Consider the following 23117-nt stretch of genomic DNA (forward strand, 5'->3'; position numbering starts at 1 on the left):
ACCCACCTTGGCTTGGGGACTTATCCGTCCCCTTCCCTCGACAGTTCTCTGTTTTATCTCCTGCTCCTCTAAGAACCCCAAGTCTATCCCTGTGGAATGTTTCTCACTTTTCTCCACTGTGGCCAAGCTCTGAGGGTTTGTGGCAAAGCAGCAGATGGTGGAGGCAGTGAATGGGGAAGATAGCAGAGACTCGAGGCAGGCAGTGATTTTGTTTTTTTATTCTATACAAGTGGGGAGAGAGTCCCTGGGGATAGAGGGACAGAGATCCACCCTCCTGGGGAAGGAGACAAGCCCCCACCCAGAAGCTCTCTGCAGAGAGAGGCATCGAGGCAGGCACTGACAGCCTCCGTCTCTCCAGGTGGCTCCCTCTGTTCTAGTCCCTGTCTCCAGCTCCCCCATGCCTGGTCCTGCCATCTTGCCCCTGTAGGACAGGAGCTGGCAGGAGGCCCTGGGGGACTGGGGGTGGATAGGGGTCTGAGTCCTTGTGAGGCACATGTCGAGGGCTGAGGAGGATGTTGTGGCAGTTGTCAGTCTGTTCCTGGCTCACTGGTTCCTGCTGGGGACAAATCCAGGGAGCCCTGTTTCCTGGGCAGGGACAGCCAGCCACCTGGTGTTGGGGCTTCGAGGGGTGTCATGTTGGACAGATAGGTGGGAAGGGGGACCTGCCCTCTCACCACCAGCACCTGTGGGGTCAGGAGGCCGTCTTCTATCAGGCTCCAGCTTGTCACAGGACTGTGCCCGCCGTGTCCTCTTGGGTTTCAGTGGGGCAGTCCGCCGGCCTGGATCAGGGGGCCCTGAAATAACAATCAAGACAGACCTAACACAGGAGTGGGGATCAGGCTGGGATGCTCATCCAGGCTGTGACTCCTGGTTGTCACTCATTCCATGCTCTGGAAGAGGACCTGATGTGGGCAGCAAAGTCCTAGAGGTGCCCTGAGCCCCCCATTCAGCCAGGGTGGCAGACCTTGGACTTCGGGCTCCTCTTGGTCTTGCTGTGATCCCAGCCTCAGCTGGGGTTTGTTGACTCCTGGAGTTGCATCCTCAGCCTCAGCCTCCTCCCTGACCCCTGGCTCCTGGGGAGGCCGGCGGCCCCTGGGCACAGCCACTGGCTTGGGAGGCCGTGGAGCTAGAGTGGGGTCCTGTAGCTGGCAGAGGAAGGAAGATGCTGGATCAGTTATTCCCTTTGCCTCATCCAAGTCCCTCCCCCACCCATCTTGCTGGCCCCTCACCTTGGCATTCCGAGCTGGAAGTGTCCTCTCTGGGAAGAGGGTCCCCTCCTTCTCCTCTTCCCCATCTTGGGAGGCTGGGCTGGGACTCTGGCAGCTGTGGTTGGGGGCACTCTCTTCAGCTGGGGATGGGAGAGAGGAGAAGCTGCAGGAAAAGGCATTCTTGCACAGCTCCTGCCCCTGTCTCCTCTCTCCACTGAAGCCCTGGAGGCCAGGACTTTCTCCCTCCAAGCCCATTTGCTCCTATGTCTCTGCCTTTCATGTGCCTTTTTTTTTTTTTTCCCCAAAGATGGGGTCTTGCTCTGTCGCCCAGGCTGGAGTGTAATGGCGCAATCTTGGCTCACTGCAACCTCCACCTCTCAGGTTCAAGCGATTCTCCTGCCTCAGCCTCCCGAGTAGCTGGGATTACAGGCACCCACCACCACGCCCAGCTAATTTTTGTATTTTTAGTAGAGATGGGGTTTCACCATGTTGGCCAGGCTGGTCTTGATCTCCTGACCTCGTGATCTGCCCGCCTCGGCCTCCCAAAGTGCTGGGATTACAGGCGTGAGCCACTGCGCCTGGCCTTTCATGTGCCTTTCTATGTCCACGCTCCTTAGTCCTTGTTTCCCAGGATCATCCTGAGGCCATCACCTCTGGAGGGGACTCTGGCCTAACTGTCCCTCTTGCAGAGCAGTGCCTGACCCCTTTCCTGCTGGGGCAGAGCCAGGGCCCAGGGCCTGCTGGGTCCACAGGCATGCTGCCCATCCAGGCTGCAGTGCCCTGGGGGCTCTGCCAAGGCTGCAGCCTGGCATTCCCAGAACTCTGTCTGAAAGTCTGATTTAGATGGAGGGGTGCCCTGGCACACTCATCCCCTGCCCCGGTGGCCTTTAAGCAACATGAGCCTGTGGGTCTGACACTGGAAAGTGTTGTCTACGTGTGCATCTGTGAGGCGTTTGTGCAGTGGGGCAACTGACTATTGTGGTTTCCTAAAGGAAAGATGGAGCCCTACTTTGGGCGCTTTAATTAGCCTGTGTATGGGATGGAAAAAATCAGCAAAGATGCCCTCAGTGCTGGGTTGGCCTTGGAGGAGGAAGCAAGGGCACAGGCACTCCAAGTCTCAGGCTTACCTGGTTCTGCACTACAGGGGAGAGAGGGGAAGATGCAGAATGGGTGGGATGGGACAGTGGGGAGCATGTGGCTCAAGCCAGACCAGCCAGCTCAGCTCTGAGCTCTTTCCAGCCCTTATGCCCTAGCCTGGTGATGAGAGTGGAAGAGGCTGAGGGGGTGTCACCATTAACAGGGAGATTTTGTTTATGTCAGTATTGCTGGAGGGTCATAGTCCAGGCCTTTGGCAACTGGAGTTGATGCTGAGCTGACCAACTTTTCTTTAGTGGCTCCCTAAGTGGAAGGTGCTCTGAAGCCAGCAGGAGGGAAGTGTCATGCCTGGGATAATCCCCTCCCTTTTACTCCTCCAGTCATGGGGCCAGAAAGTAAATGACTTGTGTAAAGTCATGGGTGACTGAGAAGGACTAATACTACAGGTTTCTGACCCCCGAGGCAGAGCTCTTGCCCGTGTTTGGGGCACCTTTCTGCGTGAGCTGAGGGTGAGTTGATAAACGACTTCTGGAGGAGGCTGGAATGTGTGAGGTGGGCCTGGCATAGCTGGTGCTTGCTGGCAGTTTGACTTGCCCACCCTCTTCCCAGCAAGGTGCAGAGAGAAGCCTTCTCTACAGAGGCTGCCACTGTGCTGACGGTGACCAGAGGCTGCACCTGCTCTAGAGAATTCACCAGAGCCATCCACAAAGCATTGCTCCTGTCTGCTAACACTGGAGAAGCCGCTTTTGTTCTGTAGATGCTTTCTTTGGATTGGGTTGTCTCTTTTGGATGTAGCTTTGTAAATATCCTTAAACATTTTCACTGTGTTGACTTCTCACTGGCCCACCTTGGCCATAAATTCCCCAGCACAGGGGCCATGGGCTTCTGTTTCTCTGGACACACCCTGGACTTTCAGTACTGCTGCCTGAGAAGAGGCTTTCCATACCTATGTGCCACGTGGCCTCTGCTCGGCGCATGGCACTGAAGCTTGGTTTGGTGCTTTGGGGTGGTGGTGGGGGCTTCCAGGATCCAGGCCCTGGAGTAGAGAGAAGGGATGAGAAAGAGAGAAGGAGAAAGGAAAAAGGAAAATTTGACCCCTGAGAGAGGGGTCAAAGGAAGGGCTTGAATGTGACTGTTCTTACCTGCATCATCCGAAGAGCGCCGTTTCTGCCAGGCCTGGGTGCTGCCCTCCTGGTCTGGGCCTGGGCCCTGAAAGAACAGTGGGTCAGGTCGTAAGAAAGTCTCCTCTGTGGCAGGACTGCAGTTGACAAAGGGCTTCTGCTCTAGCATCTCCCATGTCATTCTCATGTCATTAGTCCCTAGACAGACTGTTTTCCAAAGAATGGCACCCATACCTCCCCAGGGGCACAAGAAATGACTTACACAAATGAGTATACTTCCATCTTTATAGTTACACATGTATTTTATGTGTAGTAGAAAAAAACATGACTCATTCAAAAAGCCTGTGATTTTAAAGATGATAATGCCTAGGTCTAGCCTAAGTTAAAAAAAGGTGAGTTAATTTAAATAAAAATACTATGTAAGTAATAATTCAGGTAAAAATCAGTCGCAAATGTTATAATCAAGTCACCCTGGTTTGGGAAACAGAACTCTAGAGATAAGTATTTTATAACCCCTCATTTTATAGTAAAGAAGGAGAAATTTCAAGAGGTTAAGTGACCAGTCCAGGGCTCTGTGGCAAGTGTGTGGTGGGGGCTGAACAGCAGCTAACATCTTCTAATGCCAAAGCATCTGCTTTCCCTACTGAACCACCAGGGATGAGGGAGTGGGAAGGAGAGGGTGCTGGACAGGTACCCTCAGGACCCACAGTTTGTTGTCCCAGGCTCCACTCACCTCTCGTTTCCCATCGAAGCTCCAACCCTTAGCTCTTTCCAACCCAGGAAGGGCAACACCGTGAACCCTTGGCTGCGGTGCCGTCCCGGGAGCTGGGCCCCCCTCCCCTGGCTCTGACACCTCCGTGCCCTAGAACAAGGTCTCTTATTAGCAGTTCCCAGTGGAAGGAAGCTCCCCAGGCTGCGAGGGAGTTGTCAGGAGGACCCTTGCCTCACTGAGTCCCCAGCCATGGGGAAGCCCTGCCGAGACCCTCTGAAGAGTCCTTCCAACACCTGCATTCGCATACAGCACTCCCAGCATGCTCTTGGCCACTGGGTCTTAGTCCACTCTCAAGGAGAGGAGAATTGAAATGACCAATGTTCCTGAGAACCCTGGGTCCTAGCATTTTCCCATTAAGCTTGGGGTGGGGTAGGAGACTGGGTTAAGTGTGGGGCAGGAAAAGGGGAAGACACAGCACCCCCTGCCTCACTTACCATCTTCCTGCAGAAGGAAGGCCCCCGGCCCCCACCAAATCCAGGCAGGAGGCCGCTCTCTTCCTCTGGGCTCCAGCAGGGAGAGGAGTTATTGCCGAGGCTTGGGGGGTCTGGGCTAGGAGGGCTCTCCTGAGTTGGGGGAGGGGGTGGGGGTGGAGGGAGGAGGAGTCCAGTGGTGGGGGACCCCGGCCCCCTGTCCCCCTTGAAGCTCCGGGGCCGGCGAAAGTGAAACAGGCCCCGGCGCCTCTTCTTCTGGAGTGGAGGCAGCGGTGGCTCTGAGAGTCCTGGCCGCACAGTCCTCAGAGTCCGGGGGTAGCTGGGGAGAATCAGGGTAAGTTAGCAACAAATGCCAGATGCAAGTTCAATCCTGGGTCTGATACACCTGCTTTCCTCTCATCTGGTCTCTCAGCCCTTTCCACTTCGTTCTCAGGGAGATGACGCCCTTGCCTTTCCTGTCCCGTTGTAATCCTCCAGCAGCCTTTCCCGCAGACTGACTGTTTCTTCCCAGGCACCTCCCCCGCATCTCCTCTCAGCTTCTCCAAGTGACCCGGATCCTCCTGGACAGACCCTGGGCAGTCTGCAGGACAGTGACAGTGAACACTACCTCCTGGGCCTCTCAGCACTAATGGGTATCCTGTCCCAGGGCTGCTCCCCACCTCCCTCTCATCCACACCTGCCCTCCAACCCCACTGTGGTGTTTCACTCTGGCCTCATTCTTCCCAGCTGTCCTGAGAAGATGCAGAGGTCATGGGGCCTGAGGGCTGGGTGGGGAAGGATGAGAATGTGGGGAAATGTCCCACGGAGACTGGCTTTGGGCACTGTTGTTATAGAGACTCCCATGGGAGCTGGGAGGACACAGGAGCCCTTCTAGGGCCTTGCGGCCTGCTGAAAATGGGAGTGTTTTTAGGCATCACACCTGGAACTTTCCTCCATGACCCTTCGGCTGAAGAAGTCCTCCAGCCCCTCATCCAGGCGGGTGGCCATCCCATTCTCTTGACGAGTCCCAGGTGCTGGCATCTGCTGGGAGGAAAGTCCCGTGGGACATCTCATCTAGGTCAGGAAGCTCCACCTCCCATCCACTCAGAGCATTCCCCTTTGGGCTTGGACATTTATGGAAATTTAGACTTCAGTTCACCCAGTGTTTCCTAAGCTTGGTGGCTCTTGGTGTTCTTGGTGACTCTATCCTTCACCAAAATAAGAATGACACTGCCCGGCAGACAGAGACTTCTTATCTGTGACAAGGTCTAGCTCTCATACAAACTGGACAATCCCTCATCTGTTCACTGGCATGCCTGGGCTCCTGCCCAATCCCTCAAGGCTATTGTCTCTGGAATTTGGGTCCTGAAGGTAAAACCCCTGGCTCTGGCATCACTAAGTGAAGGGGATCCTCTTGTGAGGCCTTAGGGACTCACACTGGGCCGACCAGGTCCTGGAGGTGTGGTCCTGGGGGGGCGGGGCCTCCCTTGTGTTTGATGCCTTAGTTTGTAACCATGAGTGGGCAGCTCAGATAGACCTTCCCAGGAGCCAGTAGCTGTGGGCTGGCTGCCCCCGAGTCCTGAGAACCAGCCAGGGGGGATTCCCAGGTTCCCCAGTTGGCTTTCCATGTCCTGAGGGCTCCCGCCTGCAAGACAGTAGCATTAGAGGGACTAGCAGAGGAATGGGGAGCAAGCAGGATGGGGAGACAGAGAAAAAATCAAGGGAAAGAGGGGTTATGGAGGGTGGGAGTCTGGAGTCCATGAGAACGGAGGCTGGGAGACTCACTGATGAAGGCAGACACCGGCCGGATCTTGCGGCAGCGTTTCTGCTTTTTGATGGCCATGGTGTCCTGCAGAAATGAAGACGAGTGGCAGGGCCAGAGCCATCCATTCATCATGAAACCTTATTTGAGCCCACCCTGCCCCTTGCTCCTCAGGGGGCTGAGGCATTGGGATGAGGGAAGAGGCTGGGCTGGATTGGGATTGGGGGCAGAAGGCCAGGCACAGTGAGGTGGCCAGGGGAGTCCAGAGCAGTGGAAGGGGATAGCGTTGTGCAGGTTTAAGGGCAGGGCCCAGGTTATTAAGGAGGAGCAGGGAGCAGGGGGCTCACAATGTTGGTCCCAAGTTCATCATCTGTGGTCTCCTCGTGATCACGGTTCCGGCCTCGGCCCCGGGAGGACAGATCCTGCCCTTGGCCTGGGCACCCTGGTGGATCTGACAGCGTCCTTAGCTGGGTCAGGTGCCGGGCCTGGGGAAGGGCAGGTGTGAACAGAAGTCCAAGGAAGCTGCCCACCTCCCAGGGCCTTGAAGGGGAGGGTGATTAGGGAGACAGGATAATGTGGGGTAGAGGGCGTGCCCGAGTCAGGCCAGGCTGCAGAAGCCTTACCAGGCTCTTGTGGGAATGGTAGAGCTCTTGCAGGATCTCATCCACTATGGAGTTGGTTAGGTAGGTGACGACTGAGAGCTTTACTTCACTGTGGGCACAGAGGTGGGGCTACTCAGAACAGTAGTACCTCAGTCCCTTACATGGCCCCTGAGCCACTCCCTTTCCCAGAGGCCTGAGAGAATGGCCGGCTGGCCTGGTCTGTCTGCCCATGGAGCACATGTGGCTGCTGAAGGAGGCAGACTAGCCCACGACACTCATTTGTCCATAAATACACATCTAGTCCCACCCCGGAGCCCCCAGCCCAACTATGTGTGGGGAAAGAGGAATTCGAGGAGAAGAAGGAGCAAGGGGGCCCTAGGTCAGGCCCCTGGAGCCCCAGTGGAACACAGCTAGGTAATTGGGGTGCTGACTAACCAAACCCTGCTAGTTGCTACTCTAAGGGTAGAAAAGACTCTTCCTTGGACCTAGCTGTTTCATGGATATGTGTAGTACTTTTCCTTTGCTTTGGTGAGTGGTGGCACCCAGACCCAGAATGAAAGAGCTCTAGGGGCAAGGAAAACTGAGAGGGAGACAGTGCTTCCACGCACCCACCTCAGGGACTTTTCTTTGTCCATGCCTCCGAGGAGGCCCTGTTACCTCATTCCTGGTGTATTTGTGTGGGTATGTGTGTGTACACCTGTGTGGGCACAACCTTGGCTCCTAAACCCCAGCTCAGCACTTAGATTTCTAGGGCAAAGACCAGTCAGACCCTAAATAGCAAGGTTGCATTTGGTTAAAGATTGATCCTTGTAATGGAGATTGTGCCATTCATTATTCGTTGCTGATAGCTCTCCAGTCCCAAGTCCCTAAGTGATCTCGGCCAAATCCAGCTCAGCCCCCAGCCCTGCCCTTCGCCTCTCACTCCAGCTTGTTCTGAATGTCCTGTCCTGCTTGCTCCAGCAGTGCCCCTCGGATGAAGTTCCGGGGCACTGTGACACGCTCCGCCACATTGCTCAGCATCTTGTTGTGCCCCTCGGCCACCCGCATGGCCACAGGGCATAACTCCTGTGTCAGGCTGACCATGGACTCCAGAATCACCTAGTATGGGGGAAAGGGAGGCCAGAGGCCCAAGGGGGACAGGGTCAGGGGTGGCACCACAGCAGAGGAGACTATCTATTTCAGCCCCTCATGCTGAGACCGAGGGACTTGCCTAAGGTCACAAAACCGTTAGTGGCAGAGCCTTGGACACTAAGGCTTCCCTACTTTCTGGTCAGTGCTCCTTCTACCCTATCATATAGACAGGGGGAGTCAGTCCAAGGATCCAAACCCAGAGGGGGCGGGGTCAGAGTGCAGGGACCAACATCAAAGCTTGCAGAAAAAAATCCAAGCCTGATATTGCAGCAATGCCTTGGTAACGTGGAACTGTGGGTGGTCTCAACTCTGCACATGTCCTCCTGGCCCTCCAGTAGTCTCCCAGTTCTGACTTTAGTTCTGGGCTTAGGGCCTCAGTCGACTAACACTGGGTTCCCACCATGGCTTCCTCCCTCCTCCAGGACTTGCCTGCAGCTCCTTGTCCACAGCTTTGGACACCTCACTTGCTACTGATTCCAGCCTCTGCCGCACAGGCCCGTCATTGGCCAGTACGTGGCCCAGCTCATAGAGGCTGGGAAACAGCTGGAGAAGGAAGGGGTTATGATTAGCAGGCCAGAACCACGACTTGCTAGATCTCCGGGGTCCCTGGGCTAGGAAGGCAGATGCACAGGGCAGGGCTGGCATGGCTTAGCATGGTCGGCCTTCTTGGGTTCTCCAGACTTCAGGGGAAGGGTAGCCTGTGGAGGGCTCACCGCCCGGGAGTTCTTGGCATCTTTGATGAGGTCCCGAGCGTAGAGTAGCTCATCCTGCACGGGCTCCAGGGGGCAGAGTCTCAGGGCCCGCACCTCCTCCTGCACTCGTCCACACAGCCGCTGCAGCATCTGGAGCACAGTGGCAGGGGTGTCAAGGGGACCCCTGCTTCCACATCTTCGCAAGTGGGACCCCTTAGCAGTGTTACTGGTGCTGGCAGTGGTGGAGGTGATGTCTCTGGCTGGCCTGGTCCCCCTTGCTACAGCCTTTCTGAATATCCAGCTGAGCTCCCAGAGTCCTGTGCACTCCTGCTGTTCGCCCACGTATGTTTGAAGCCCATATCCGGCACGCCCTCTCTTTCTGCTTCCCCACATGGTTCAGTCCAGTGACAGGCACCATGCAGTGCCTCTTCATGCTCCCCCACTCAATTTTCCATCACATCACACCTGTGCCCTGCATGCCCCAGGTAAGCCCCCTGTGTCCCAGAGGGAAACGTTTACTTGCTCGGCGCTGCTGGTCACCAGGCCCTGCTGCAACCTGAAGGCCTGCTCCTGGGGGCACGTCTGGGAGTGGTTGTTCCTCACTAAGCACCATTGGATCTGGAGATGATGGGGTTGGTGGGTCAGGGCCTGGGGATGTGGGCTGCCCCCTGCCCCTTGCTGTCCCACCCTGCTTAGGATAGCACCCTGCACCTTCTGCCAGACGTCCTCGGTGCGCTCAGGGGCACTGCGATAGGCTTGGGAGATGTCGCTCACGGGGAAGGACATGAAGCGCAGCGTGTGGTTGCTGTGGGACACAGGGGCACAGCTGGGTGGGAACAGGTGAGGACGGGAGGCCCCTGCCTCCTCTGTCAGTGAGCAGCCCTCCAGCCCCCTTGCTCATCATTTCTCTCTTCCATGGCCCTTGCTAAAATTTCTGTGCAAATAGGTCAAAGGGGCTAGGGTGGGGCAAGAGTAGTTCAGGCCTGATCCAGGCACAGGGAGGCTGGGGACTTGGATTAGGGCAGAAGCATGGTCCACTCACCTCTCCAGGGCCCTTGCGATGTCCAGGAAGCCCAGGGCAGATGTATTGTTCCGATCCCATAGGATAGTTCTGGGGGAAGGGTAAGCACCAGTTTGGCACCCCTCCCCCTGGGTCCCTACCAGGGGCCAGGGACACAATCCTCTTGGGGTAATAAGGATGACTCAGAGATGGTTCTGGGGTTGGGGGTCTTCTGAAAGCTGGGGTCCAGAGCATCAAGGCAAGCAGGGGGATTGTGTATATACGGGGAAGGGCTGGGGCTCCAGGTCAGGGGGACCCAGTGTGGGCCCCACCTGAGGGAGGAGTTTATCTGCAAGGCCTTAGACAGCATCTTGGCCCCGATGTCCTCCATGCCATTGCCGCTCAGATCCACCTTGGCCAGGCAGGTGTTGCTGCCCAGGGCATTGATGAGGATGCTGGTGCGAAGCTTCAGCCGGGAGTCTGCCACCGACAGTGACTGCAGGGACTGTGTGGGCAAGGAGGGGTTGGGCCCAGTCCCCACAGCCTCCTCTGACTACAGGTCCCCTCCCAGGCCCAGGCACTCACACAGTCCTCTTCCTGGATTAGCTGCACCAGCCTGTGGAGGATCTCCTCCAGGGTCCTGCAGGGAGGTGGGGCTCAGAGTAGGAGGGGAGGGGCTGGGGTCATGCTATTGGAGGAGGAGAGAGGTGGCCAGAGGTAACACGGTGAGCCAAGAGGATGGGTGAATGGTGGGATAAGGGTCTGTGGGCACGGAAAGGGGGCCTCACTTGGCCTTGACATTGAAGTTCTTGCCCAAAAACAGGTGCTTGAGGGACTTGTTCTTGCCAAGTGCCGGCACTAGTGTCAGGAGGTCTGAGTCGAACCCTGGTGAGCAGACGGGAGAGGCCTGGCCTTGAGGCCTGAGGCTGACTGGTGTCCCCTCAGGGCTGCTTCTGCATGCTCCAGGTCCCTGTTCTCCCCGGCCCCAGGGAAGTGAGGCACCACTACTCACCATTGTCCGACAGATCCAGGCTGCCTACACAGGTGACAGCTCCCAGCTGTTCCTGCAAGGCTTGGGCTCCCGCTGAGCGGAGCTGCAGGGACAAGGTGAGGGGTGGAAGGCAGGAGTTGGGGTGGGGGATAGGGCACTTTTAAGGCTTAGGATAGAGTAGTCACACCAGAACTCAAATTCATGCCAGGATCTGGGTGTAAAATCAAGAGAGACTCTTTCCCCCTACCAGATCCTTCCCTAGAGCTGGCTTCCCTCCCTTCGGCCAGAAAGGCTGCTATTCCTGAGACAGCTTGCTCCTGCCCTCTGGTGGAAAAGTCTGGTATCTCCCACCCCAAAGCTTCAAGGGCAGAGATACTAGAGACTGAGAGTGAATGGCCTCTTGGAAAAGAGGGCCACAGACCCCAGACTGAGAGGGGAAAGTGGTGGTGTGACCAGGTCAGGGGGTCACAGAGGGTTAGCACAGAGGCTAGATGGAGCCAGGGTTTGACTTAGGTCCGAGAAATACACATGGGTCAGAGGCGGGCAGAGGGGTTGGGGACTGATGGCTCACCTCACAGCTGCTGAGATCCAGGTGCAGGTCACTGAGGTGACTGTTGAGGGAGAGGCCCTGAAGCAGCGCCCTGTGGGAGGGAGGTCAGCAGGCCCTCCTTTACCTCTTCCCGCTCCCTGTGGTTCCCTTGGATGTGCCCCCAACCCTGCACCCACCCGACCTGAGGGCCTCCAGGGGCAGCTTTGTGGCTGACAGGTTGACGTGGCTCAGTGTGTAGGCGCTGCTGAAGAACTGCTTGAAGGCCGGCGGGGCCTCTCGACCCTTCCTGTGGAGAGACCCCTGGGGTCAGTGAGGGAGGGAATTGGCCATGTCTTGCTCTGTCCTCCCTTCCCCCTCCTCTCCCACCTGTGGGAGCAGCTGTTGCGAGCCAGGTTGAGGTAGGTGAGGTGGGAGCAGCAGCCGTGGAGTAGGGCACCGAGAAGCTGTAGGGGGAGACATGGTGGGTCTCAGGGGAGCTGGAAGGGGGTGGGGAGTGGCAGGAAAGGACTCCCCCTTTCTCCCCATCGAGGTTCCTGGCTCTTCACTCTCTGTGGTCAGCCTGTGTGAGCCCCACTGTAGATGCCCACTCAGATTGTTGAAGCCTCTGTTTTCTCCCCTATGGAACATGGGCCTACTCCCTGCCTGGCTTCCAGGGGCATAGAGCTGCTCACAGGCAGTGGATGTGTAAAGTCAGGGCCATCATTGACTCCTAAGGGGCCTTGTTCGAGTTAGGAAAAGCATCCATTGCCCTGAGGGTGCCAGGGTGCACAGCTGGGGAAGGGAGCAAGGGCTGGCTTTTAAGCACAGCAAGCACAACCTTGTGACCTGGATAAAGTGCCACACAGGTATGAACTACAGACATTGCTTTACACTTTAGCTGAACCTGAAGTCATCCAGACAGCTCTGCCCACCTGTGTACTCAGGGATGGGGGGTGAGACCGAGGCCCACTGTGGTCTCCCCACATCACCTCGGACTGGCTTCCCATCACCAACTCCTCACCAAGTCAATGACGCAGTCAGTTCCTGACAGGTCCAGGTGCACCAGAGCATTGGGTTGGGCCAGGAAACTGTAGAGGACCTGGAGCAGGAAGGATAGAGGGGTTGCAGGGGAAGGGACGACGGAGTCTCGCCACCCCCAGAGGCCATGGGGTAGAAGGCCTCCCAGCTCCTGAAGCTTGAGCATGCTTTCTTCAGGGGGCTGAGGCTGTTCTGAGGACTCACATTGGCCTCGTCCGTGGCGAGGAGCCCAGGGTTCTTGCTCAGGTCCAGGTATCGAAGGGAGCTGGCAAATGCTGGGTTGGCCCCGAAGGTCTGGCCGAGTGCCTGGAGCCCTGAGCACAGTGGGCACTGGACTGGGTTGGCCCCTAGCCCCACCTCTTCCCCTCAGCATATAACTCTTCCCCGCTCCCCAAATGTGGCTCCTTTTCACTCTTCCATCCCTGAGATGGTGTGTGAGTGTGTGGGTGTACCTCTGGAGCTCAACACTCCAGGCAGCACCAGGGTAGGGTCAGAGGTCAGGGGTCCTGGTGCGAGTACCTCGAGGGGAAATGGCAGTCTTGGCCAGGCACAGTTTGGTGAGGCCAGTGGGGAAGCAGAGGAGCTGCTGGCTCAGACTGAAGAAGCCTGGGGAGTGGAGAGAGAAACGGGCCCAGTGAGGGACAGGGCAGTGGGCGTGGGTGGCACAGAGTCAGGTTGGGGGCTCGAGTAGGGTACAGGCCTTGGGTCAAGGATGGAGGTTTCAGGGCAGGGGCTGGAATCAGGCTGGAGAGCTGCTGTTCAGACCTGGTTGGGTTCTGGGCTAGGACAGGGGTCTGCATTGTGGTGGGGACAGGATTCAGGGCTGGGGCTCACCCTTGTCCTCGATGGGGTTGTGGGATAGAGTGAGGGCATGCAGCACACAGCTCCCGTTCTCCCCAAACACCCCGGCCAGCTTCTGGACAAAATCCCTTCAGGGAAGGGGAGGAAGGATTTGTCCTGAGCTGAGCCCCAGGTCCCAGCCTCTGGGCTTCCCCTCCTCCTCTACCTGCCTGCCTGGCTGGGGCTGCAATGGTCAGAGATCCCCACAACAGGGGAACAGCTCAGGGCCTGCCGGGGAGCTTGTCACCATTCCGGAGTACCTGGGGGCATTCCACACCTTAGGAAGTTGTGCTGAGACAAACATCAGCTTTGGGTCCTCAAGACTGGAGCAGCCCACCCTGCTTGGTAGTTAATGGAAAAAGAGGACAGGGCATGGAACATCCTGGGGAAAGGCCATGGAGCTGGGGGTCAGGAGGCTTGGGTCTGAGTCCTAGCTTGACCTCCGAATTGCTTTGTGCCCTCTTTTGGCCTTGGTTTCCTCTTCTGTAAAGAGAGGCACTGGATAAGATAGTCCAGAGGCCTGCACCATGCTCTGAGGTTCTGGGACCCTAAAACTACATCAAGGGTGCACTACTGCCCAAGGAGGAGGCTGGCCTCACGTCTTAAGCCCGGCGTTGTCCAGCACCAGCTCTTCGAGGCTCCCCGACTTGCTCAGGGTATGTAGCACCTGTTCTAGCACTTCAGAGCCCTGAGGACAGAGGGGGTCTTGCGATCAGCAGCCAAGGGGGGCACTACTCCTCCCACCTCACCAGCCCCTCCTAGTTCCTACCAGTCGCAAGTCCTTGCAGTAGAGTTTGGTGAACCACTGGTTGTAGGCCAGGGCTGCTACCATTAGGGCCAAGTCTCTGTGGGGATATGGAAGGGGGCAGGAAAGTGGTGAGCAGGTGGCTGGGTCAGAAAAGAAGAGACCAAGGATAGGTAGTTGGGCTGGGGAAGGCCTAGATGGGTAGATGGGGATGGGTTGGAGTTGGGGAGTTAGAGCTGGGGCTGTGGGACCAGAAGGGTGCTCCTGGGAAGGGCTGGGGTTGGGCTGAAGTTGGGAATTTGAGGGTGGAGTCTCTGCCCCATCTGCTTACCGGCTCTCCAAGTGGCTGAAATCCAAGAGATTGAACTCCCGGTTATCTTCAGCATGGTAGATGGTGTCCACATCCTTGGAGAGGTGGAACTGGCTCACACCTGCTCCCCACTTCCTCCTTAGCCCTCTCCCTCCAGGCCCCACTTGTTCCCAATGGGGTCCCCGTCCAACGTACCCATTGAACCTCCTCACGGCAGTGTAACCCATTGTAGTCACACAGAGCAGCGTAGGTCTCAGAGAAGCCACCTGTGGGGCAGGAGATAGGCTGGTTCCACGAGGGTAAGGAAATGGGGAATAGGCTTGGATTCAAGAACAGTCAAGTTCACTTTAATTGGCAGTGCTCTTGGTTCTTGCTATGCCATGAACTTCCTGAGGTCTGGGAGCTGGGAGTCCTTAGGGCAGGCAAAGCAATCCCACGCAGGCAACACTCAGTGCACAAAGGGCTGTGGTCATGGGCCAAGATGGTGCAGTGCCTACTTTCCTCACATCTGCCCCTGCTCACCGCAGACACTGTGGGTGGTAGATGTGGAAGTCTCAGAGTTGGGGGATGTGTCTCGGGGCCCCTCTGGAGTGTCTGCGTTTCCACGCCGGATCAAACACCTGGAAAAGAAACAAGTCATTCCAGAGAGGGCTGGAAAGAGGCTCTCAATTCTTTCCCCATGACAGCTCCTGCATCCCAGGAAAAACCAGGAGTGGGGACCTGAGAGCTCTCCTTCTCAGCCCTGGTCCAGGGGAAGGAGGAAGGGAAGGAGAACTCTCTCTCTCTCATCTAATGCCTTAAGAGACCCCTCATTTGCCACTCACCCAGGGCCAGGGCAGACCTTGGACAGGGCAGAGCTCACATGTCGTGTCACCTGGTCCACACTTTCAGCTGATGGCAGCCGCATGCTCACCATGCCACGCTCCGTCTCCACCAGGATCTGGGGGAGAGGAAGCATCAGAGCCTCAGACTCCCTCCTCTCTGCTCCTTCCTCCAGCTGGCCCAGTAGTGGGGCCCAGAGCCCTGGTACTCACCTGGTTCTGACTGAGCGTGTTGAAGGCACGGATCTCCAGGACATTGAAGGAGCTCTCCACCTAGGAGGGATGGAGATGCTCAGCTCCTGGTAAGGACCCGGGCTGCCAGGCTCGGGAGGTAGGGAGAATGCCAGGTGCTCTCCTGCTCCTCAGCCCAACTCACCTTGGCTGGGACTTTTAGGGGGAAGAGGTGGAGGCGCCAGGAGGTCAGGGCCTGCAGAGAGAGGAAAAGAATGTTGGCGGTTCATGGCAGCTTCTGGGCCCTGGTGGCCCTGCCCTCCTTAAGCGCTTTAGCTCTGCTCTTGGATTGTCCCCCCAACCCGATGCCCTACCCTAGACTTTTGGACATCAACACAGTCCAGCCCTGCCTCCTTCCCCCAGGTTTTGTCTCTTCAGTGTCCACCCACTTCTGTCTCCTCTGTCCCCCCAGCTCCCTGCCCTCTCCTGGCCAGCTGCCCTTGCCAGCCACCTCCTGCCTCCCCACATGCCCAGTGCCCTCACCAGCACTCGGTCCTCAAACTTCTTGGGTTTTGTCTCCAACTTCACACGATGTTGTTGGAGCACGGCCCCCTGGCTCAGGCACCTCCGGATGCTGTCTGAGGGTGGGTGGGAGCCTGCTCAGAGCTTCCCCTCACCCTGGCCACATCTGCCTCCCAGAGCTCTCCAGATAGAGGCAGGGTCAGGGTCAAATGGGATGAGAGAGAAACAGAGAGACAAAGAAGGGAGGACAGGGACAGAGGCCTTTCCTTCTCGGGTGACTTTTCACACTCTTTCTTTTTTGGCTTTTCTCTTCCTATTAGAAAGGGAGTAGAGTATGGAGAAAACTCCGGCTCCTGATGTCCCTGAGTCAGGGGACGGTTGCTGACTGTCTGTGGGAGGGTGTGTCTTACACTTCTGAGGGTGTGAAGAATTTCCAACCCATGCACTACAACAGCCATTGACACATACACAGTGAGTCAGTGTGCGGGGGTGTGGGGTGTCCCTTTGACTATATTCTAGGTGGTCTGGGTGTGAGTGTCTGCCTTTACTATGAGAGTGTGCATGCCTCCTGGAGATGTCAGGGAGTCTGAGTGTGGCATTGGTGGGGACAGGTAAGTGTGAATGAGTATGCTGTGGAAGGGGCACAGAGCCAGACAGTTCCTCCGTGTGTGTTGGGCGGGGAGAAGAATTAACGTTTAAATGAGACCCATACCATCTGCTGGCAGAACCACCCAGATATAGTGTGTGTGTATGTGTGTGTGTGTGCGCGCGTGTGCTGGGGTGCCATCTCTGTGAAGATGTGTTTACACGCGTCTCACGATTGTGCTGTGTGTGTGTGCAGGTGTGGGAGACCGCCACGGTGCAGCATGCCTCTGAGTATCCATGAGCATCCTGCGCTTTGCGTGGGGTAGCCTGTGCTCCTGTCTCTGGGGGTCAGGTTTGTGGCAGTGCTGGGTGGCCGGGCCTGGGTTTGGGCTAGGTCTGAGAACCATGCAAACGGGAGCAGCCTTGATGTGTGGGTGGTGGGTAGCTAGAAGGAGGCAGGCTGGGACGCGGGCTGTGGGAGGCGAGCCGCAGAGACCCTCCTGCTCTTGGTTTTAGCTCCAATCCAGGGCCTCTTCCCTGACTCCCTTCTTTGCCCCACTGGCCTGGGCGCTGCCCAGCTCCTAAGGGGCTCTTCAGGGCCAGTTCCGGGGCGGGGCCGGGAGGAGGGAGGGTGTTAAGCCACGCAGCGGTCAGGACCAGGGGCAGCTCCCATTGCCGGGAGGGGCGGGCTTGGCCCCGCCCGGCGGGGAAGCGGGGACTCTCCGGAGGGGAGACTGGACGCTTCGCCGAAGGTAGGCCAGGAACGCCAAGAGTCAGCCCCAGAGAGCGCCAGGGAACTGCACCTGTCACCGAAGGGCGGGACGGGCGGCTCCGGGACAGGAAGGTCCCGACAGGGTGAGGAGGCAGGCAGCGGAGGATGCTCCGGGGACAGCGATGCCCGGACTGGGATGCAGGGGCTGCCTTGGAGCCGGGATGCATAGGGTGGGGGGTGTGAGACACCGGGCTAGGGTGCACCGCGGGGAGGAACGCGCTGGGTCTGGGATGCTCCCGGACGGGGCGTCCCGGAGACCGAGGCAGCCTCGTACCTTGCAACTCGCGGGTGAGCTCCACGCTGGGCTTGGCCATGGCGGCCGCTGTTGCTGAGGCTGCTGCAGAGGAGCCGCCGCCACCGCTGGGGAGCCGCAGCACATGCTAGACCCGGCTTTGGCAAGGCCCGGGCGCTGAGCGCTGCAGCAGCGGCCGAGCCCGCTCGGGTCAGGGGCGGCTGCTTGAGCGCTCCTCCCCCTGCCTCGGAGCGCCGGCTCCCCCGCCCCGCCCGGAGAGCTGCCCGACTGAGCATGCGCGCCGCGCGGCCGAGCAGCGTGAGACCCCCCGCGCGCGCTCACGTCGACCCTTCTCGCCAGCTCCCGCGTGAGCGGGCTGGTGTGCGTAGCCCGGTGTCCGGGCCTTCGGGGCAGGGGGCAGCGTCCCCGCTTTCCGTCTACTGTTCCTCAGGCCCGTGGGGAGAACCCATTTCTTTTGTTTGTGGGCCTGGGCAGCTTGCAGGGCGTTTCTCTATTCCCCACCGGCTCAGGACCCGTCCAGCTTGTCCTTGCTGACTCGGGAGGGAACTCGGGACCTAGGGCCATGCCGGGAGGGGACCTGGCCGGATCTGGGAGGCAAGGGGCGGGGAGGTGTTAGAGAGTTCATCCTTTCCCACCCTCGGCCGGTCCGCCATGCCTCGGGGATCCCCGTGGCGTCCTGGGAGTTCCCGTGCCACCTTCCTTCCAGTTGGCAGCTCTGCAGACACCTCCACCCCTGAACATCACGCTCAGGTCCTGGAGACAGGGAGGAGGGCTGGGGGATCCACAGATCCAGCCTGGCCAGATTTCTGCTCTCTGCTCAGCTAAGCACCCCACACTGAGAAATGAACACGTTGATTCGATTCACAGCCGCGCAATCATCTGCATTTTATTTGCACCTCATTTGCAAGTTGTTAATTTGCAACTCTGCTCCTTCCACTCCAGTTTCCTTCTCTCCCATCCCCTCTCAAATTCCCCAGTGGCCAGGGCAAAAAATATCTGTTGGTCTTTGCCAAGGTAGACTCAGCCTTGTCAGCAGGCCTGTCCTGTGTTCTCAGGGGAGGCCTTTACCCAAGGTCACAACAACAGCAGGAATCCCGAGTAAGACGCCACCTTGACTGCAGGGAAGGCTGCATCTTTTCACAGGGCAGAACTGATTTTATGAGGTGAACAGTAAGGTGAGCAGAGGTGGGAAAGGCCAGTGGATGAATGCAGGAACAGCACCAGGAGCTAAAGCCCAACTCTGCCCCGTGGGCTGTCTCCGGATCCTCAGAGGCGGGACGGGGTTCCTCCACCCACCACCACTGTCTCCTCAGTGATGTAGCTGGCATCTTCAGAGCACAGGAAAGACACGATGCCAGCATAATCCTCTGACTTGCCTAACCTGGGGAATAAGGGAAGCAAGGAAGGGAGTAAAAATCAAACAGCTCTGCCTCCCTCACTCGGCCCACAGGGAATGAAATTTGCTTAATCAAGAATTATCAGATGACTTTTCAGGATCAGTGCACAAGCTTTCCGCCTATCAAATAGTGTTACCATGAGGATATGCTGTTATAATTTAGTGTGAGCATACTGTACTCTGCAAAAACCATTACCCATAATATTCAAATACTGTAGAAACACAGTTTTTTAGAGAGCTCAGGACACCAAAATCCAAAGTTATACAGATAAAATAGTAAGCAATTATTTCATACTTCAAAAAGTGGTTTCACTTGTGCACACACTAAAGTATCAGGGAGTCTGTGTGACAGTAAATGGTGTGTTTAAAATGATTCCATTTGTACAGGTTCAACTTACAGACAACTTTTTCAGGAATCTATACTTGTCCCTTAAAGTCAGGTTCATTTGGTGAGAATGTGCTAATTCTTATTTTATCAGTGACTGCATAGTTAGGAGACATTTTAATCTGCCTGCCGTAGAATGCTCTAGAGGTGGGCAGAGTGAGTAACTCAAACATACAAGGGCTGAATTAATGGTTCTCCATTCTAGCTGTACCTTGCAATCATTTGAGAGGCTTAAACAAAACAAAACAAAACAAAAACAAAAACAAAAACAAAAAAAAAGAAAAGAAAAGACAAAGAAAGACAAAAGCCCAGATGGTCAAGTCCTACGTTGGACCAGTTACAAAAGAATCTCTGGGAGTGGGTGGGGCCTGAGCATCTGCAGTTTAAAAAGCTCCCCAGGTGATTCTAATGTGAATCCAGGATTGAGCTACATGGGCTAGATCATTCATTGGAGCTCTAGGATGACAATTCTGAATTATTAATGAGTTATGAACCAGGCCTGCAGCTCATGCCTGACATCAGAATGCCTTTGGGAAGATTTGGGATGTCTGGACCAGTACAGAGTTAGGCATTGTTGGCATCTGTCCTCGAAGCCAGAAGATAGAGAGAGCAGGGAATTTAGAGGAAAGGGAGCCGGACAAAGTTGCTTGAACAGTTCATCCAGCTCACTGGGGAAGAAAGTAACTCCTTAGGCAAGGGGAGTTTGGGGCTTAGTAAAGCTCTTCATTCTTTTCATTTGGATTATAGATCATCAACCTGAGTTTTGCAAACATGTGTGATTATTCAAGGGAACTAAAAATGCATGGTTTTGGTTTTGGTCTTTGGTCTCCATGGATGCTCAGAGGTGGAGGCAATCCCCCAGGTGGAGAGAGGACTCAGGGCTTCTCCCAGAGCTCTGCACTGCTGAAACCCTGATGTCTCTGGGTTTACCTTTTGAAAGGGAAGCTGACTTCTTGCTCAGGCCACTGCAGTGATAGTGTTTATGAATTTGTGGTCTGTGAGGCAGAGGAGAGCCTGCCTGTGTTATCTGTGGAACTGAGACAGCGGGCTGTGGGTTGCTAGGGTCCAGACCTTTCCATCTTCATGCCTCTTAGGGCCCTTGACCGCATGACAGTTTTACCTTGTTATCTGTAGGGTTTCTTTCATTCTTTCCTCTTTTTCCCTGTCCTTGCAGAGCTGCAGGAAGAAGGGAAATCTCTTTATGTTTAAGAAGAGGAAAGCGAGGAACAGAAAGGGAAGAAGCTGCCCATCCTCATGGCAAGAGAGTAAGGATGGAGAGACTTCCCTCTTTCACTTCCTATTTCTTTTTCTAGCTCCCAGCTCTCCCCACTGCCCTCATGTGTTTCATTTCTTTCAGGTTCTAGTGATGCATTTTGCTGCATCTCTCCAATTCTCATCCATGTAAGGAGAGAGGAAACAGTGTGAGTAGAGTCTGAATACCTCAGTCTCCACCCTATACCTCAGAAAAGGTGTGATAGGAGTCTGGCTTGGAAAGGGCAGCTGGTACAGAGAGGGAATATGGAAAAGCCCAAGGAAGGAGAACGGAGTGGTTGAGAGTTCAGGAATCAGGTACTGGGCTTCCCTGTCCAAGAAGATGGATGCCTTTCATGGGGTTCCAGTGGGATGCAGAGCTACCCTTCCTCACTACACTGCACAGGTGAGTCGTGATAAGTCCAGGTGCTAGGCAGTTCACCCTAATGTTCCTTGGGGCCAGCGCTATGGCCCGGGTCTTGGTGAGGCCCAACAAGGCTGTTTTACTGACATTGTAAGGACTGAAGCCCTGGAGAAAGAAGAGAATGTGTCAGACTCATAGTTTCCAGGTCATTCTTGGTTCTAATTACTAGACATAAAGGGCAGTGCTCAATAGGGATCTCCTGTAAGGGAGAGGCACAGTTAGGAAACTGTCTTGTGGCTAAACCTCCCCTAGGTTATGGTTTGTGGAGGCAAGACATCTTGTGGGGCAGGGACTTGATGGTGTGATTCTAAAAGGGGACGCAAACTTCTTTGTGTTATGTAACAGGAGGGGTGGAAAGATGTGGAGTGGAGGATGGGATGGAAGGGGCAGACCAAAGGGTTCTTACAGGAGATGGACTGAAGGCTGCTACAAGAGGGCAGGAATACCACTGAGCCACCCCTGGAAAAAGAAGACAGCTGACCGTCTTCCCAGTGTGGACCACTGCCCTCAGCCCGTGTGAAGTCCCATCTCACCCAGGCTCTCTCTCACTCTCTGTACCCTCGTTTCTTCATTTCTGGCACCACTGCCTTTGTCATCAGGGCTGGGGCCTTCACATTAATGTCCAGAGTCCGAAGCCAAGAGAAGAAGGGGAAACAGCATGAGTGAAGAGCACTGGAGGAGGCATGGCAATGAGGAGTGAGAGTGGGTTCCTAGGATGTTTGTCAGAACTGACGAAGATCTTAGGATGATACACCTGCATCTTGCACATGAAGAAACTGAGGTTCAGGGAGAAGTAGCTCTCACCAGCTGCTCAGCTAGATAATGATACATTAGGTTCAGGTGAGAAAAAATGGAGCCTGGTTCATCTTGTTTCGTAACCAGCCAAGTATGATTTGTCCCAGAAGGGGCCTAAATCCTCAGGGCTCCTTTGGATTTGAGCTGTGTGTTCCGTGTTTCTTCAAATTAGGGAGAGCCTGGAATTGTCAGCCTCCTGGACCTAGAGTGGGCCATGCTTCTCGGGGAAAATGTGGCCTGACCTTGGATACCTGGGGTTGTTCTAGCACTTCTCTGGCTTCTGTGCTTAGGGAGTGAGATGCTCTTGGCCCTCTAGGGTGGACTGCCTGGCTAGGCCTGATTAGAAAGTGGGATCATGAGGAGGTACCTTCTGGGGAAGCTGGGAGACAAGCTACAATCAGAATCCCCATATCCATAATGTAAAACAAATGTGTGACCCCTGTTTACATTGTTCTAGACAACTGCTTATATTAAAATATTTCAGTCTTACAGAAAAATTGGAAATAGAAGTACAATGAGTATCTAGAGATCCTTCACTTAGATTCACCAATCGTTCTCTACTAAAAATACAAAAATTAGCTGGACGTGGTGGCATGTGCCTGTAATCTCAGCTACTTAGGAGGATGGAACAGGAGAATAGCTTGAACCCGGGAGGTGGAGGTTGCAGTGAGACGAGATCGCACCACTGCACTCCAGCCTGGGCAATAGAGTGAGACTCCATTTCAAAAAACAAATAAATAAATAAATAAAAATTATAAACAAACTTAGTTGCAGATATTAGAATGCTCTGTCCCTAAATACTTACCATACATTTCCAAAGAGCAAAGATGTTCTTTTACGCAACCATAATCCATTATCACACCCAAGAAGTTTGACACTGATGATAATTTTATCTAATATATTGGCCTCAATTGTCCCCCAAATGTGTTTTTTTACCCTTAAAATATATTTTATTCAATTCACAACAGTTAAAGTATTAAAATCATAGCCCAGTAAAACTTGCCAAGCACCCCTAAACCAAAAAAATAAAAGGTTAAGTAATGTTTTAAAAAACTGTCTTATTCTGAGTCTTACCCTGTCTAATCTCCACTCCCCACCCCCATAAGCCAGTTATAGAAGAAACTACAGCCTCTTGCTTCATCAAGAACTATATAATGTTCATAATTTATAATTTAACTCAAGATTCTGTGTTATAAAAACAGTCATTTTGTCTCAATTTTAAGGTGCTTGTTCATTGTCCTTAGTAATTTGGACAACACAGAGTAAACAAGAAATGTGTTTTTTTTAAAAAGTCCAGAGTTCAACCAAGGATCAGGCATTGTGCTTGGATTTGATGCACTGTGATATTTAAAAAATATATATAATCTAAAAGAAAAGTCACAAGTACACCTTATTTTATTACACTTTGCAGATATTGTGTTTTTTACAAATGGAAGGGTTTTACAGATGGAAGGTTCATGGCGCAAACTGGAGCCATTTTTCCAACGGCATGTGCT

The 23117-nt window shown here is 55.1% G+C and overlaps 1 protein-coding gene and 1 pseudogene across 2 annotated transcripts in view; both read right to left on the reverse strand.

The window, feature by feature from the left end:
* Positions 1 to 198: 198 nt before the first annotated feature.
* Positions 199 to 17588, reverse strand: LRRC16B (leucine rich repeat containing 16B). The gene is made up of 40 exons (XM_011930802.1): positions 17392 to 17588; positions 15782 to 15876; positions 15444 to 15494; positions 15281 to 15340; positions 15071 to 15186; positions 14769 to 14866; positions 14442 to 14512; positions 14268 to 14341; positions 13961 to 14036; positions 13791 to 13879; positions 13186 to 13280; positions 12871 to 12957; positions 12556 to 12665; positions 12335 to 12412; positions 11701 to 11777; positions 11516 to 11620; positions 11356 to 11425; positions 10806 to 10887; positions 10582 to 10678; positions 10379 to 10433; positions 10126 to 10298; positions 9836 to 9904; positions 9505 to 9598; positions 9313 to 9411; positions 8815 to 8943; positions 8531 to 8644; positions 7893 to 8068; positions 6992 to 7079; positions 6716 to 6853; positions 6392 to 6455; positions 6043 to 6251; positions 5547 to 5647; positions 4631 to 4946; positions 4158 to 4286; positions 3446 to 3512; positions 3250 to 3339; positions 1230 to 1348; positions 965 to 1145; positions 684 to 794; positions 199 to 553 (listed from the first exon to the last, which is right to left on the reverse strand). The coding sequence occupies exons 1-40, from the start codon at positions 17429 to 17431 to the stop codon at positions 528 to 530; spliced, it is 4119 nt and encodes a 1372-aa protein (XP_011786192.1). The 5' UTR covers positions 17432 to 17588; the 3' UTR covers positions 199 to 527.
* A 640-nt stretch (positions 17589 to 18228) lies between these two features.
* LOC105503751 overlaps positions 18229 to 23117 on the reverse strand; it is a 16219-nt pseudogene continuing 11330 nt past the window's right edge. Inside the window, exons 4-8 of the transcript XR_001000531.1 lie at positions 21385 to 21456; positions 21233 to 21285; positions 20797 to 20931; positions 20272 to 20327; positions 18229 to 18751 (exon numbers count right to left, since the gene is read on the reverse strand). The product of XR_001000531.1 is annotated as a dehydrogenase/reductase SDR family member 4-like (transcript). The remainder of the gene's footprint in view (positions 18752 to 20271; positions 20328 to 20796; positions 20932 to 21232; positions 21286 to 21384; positions 21457 to 23117) is intronic.

This window comes from Colobus angolensis, unplaced genomic scaffold (genome assembly GCF_000951035.1).
Source record: "Colobus angolensis palliatus isolate OR3802 unplaced genomic scaffold, Cang.pa_1.0 Scaffold88, whole genome shotgun sequence".
NCBI lineage: Eukaryota > Metazoa > Chordata > Mammalia > Primates > Cercopithecidae > Colobus > Colobus angolensis.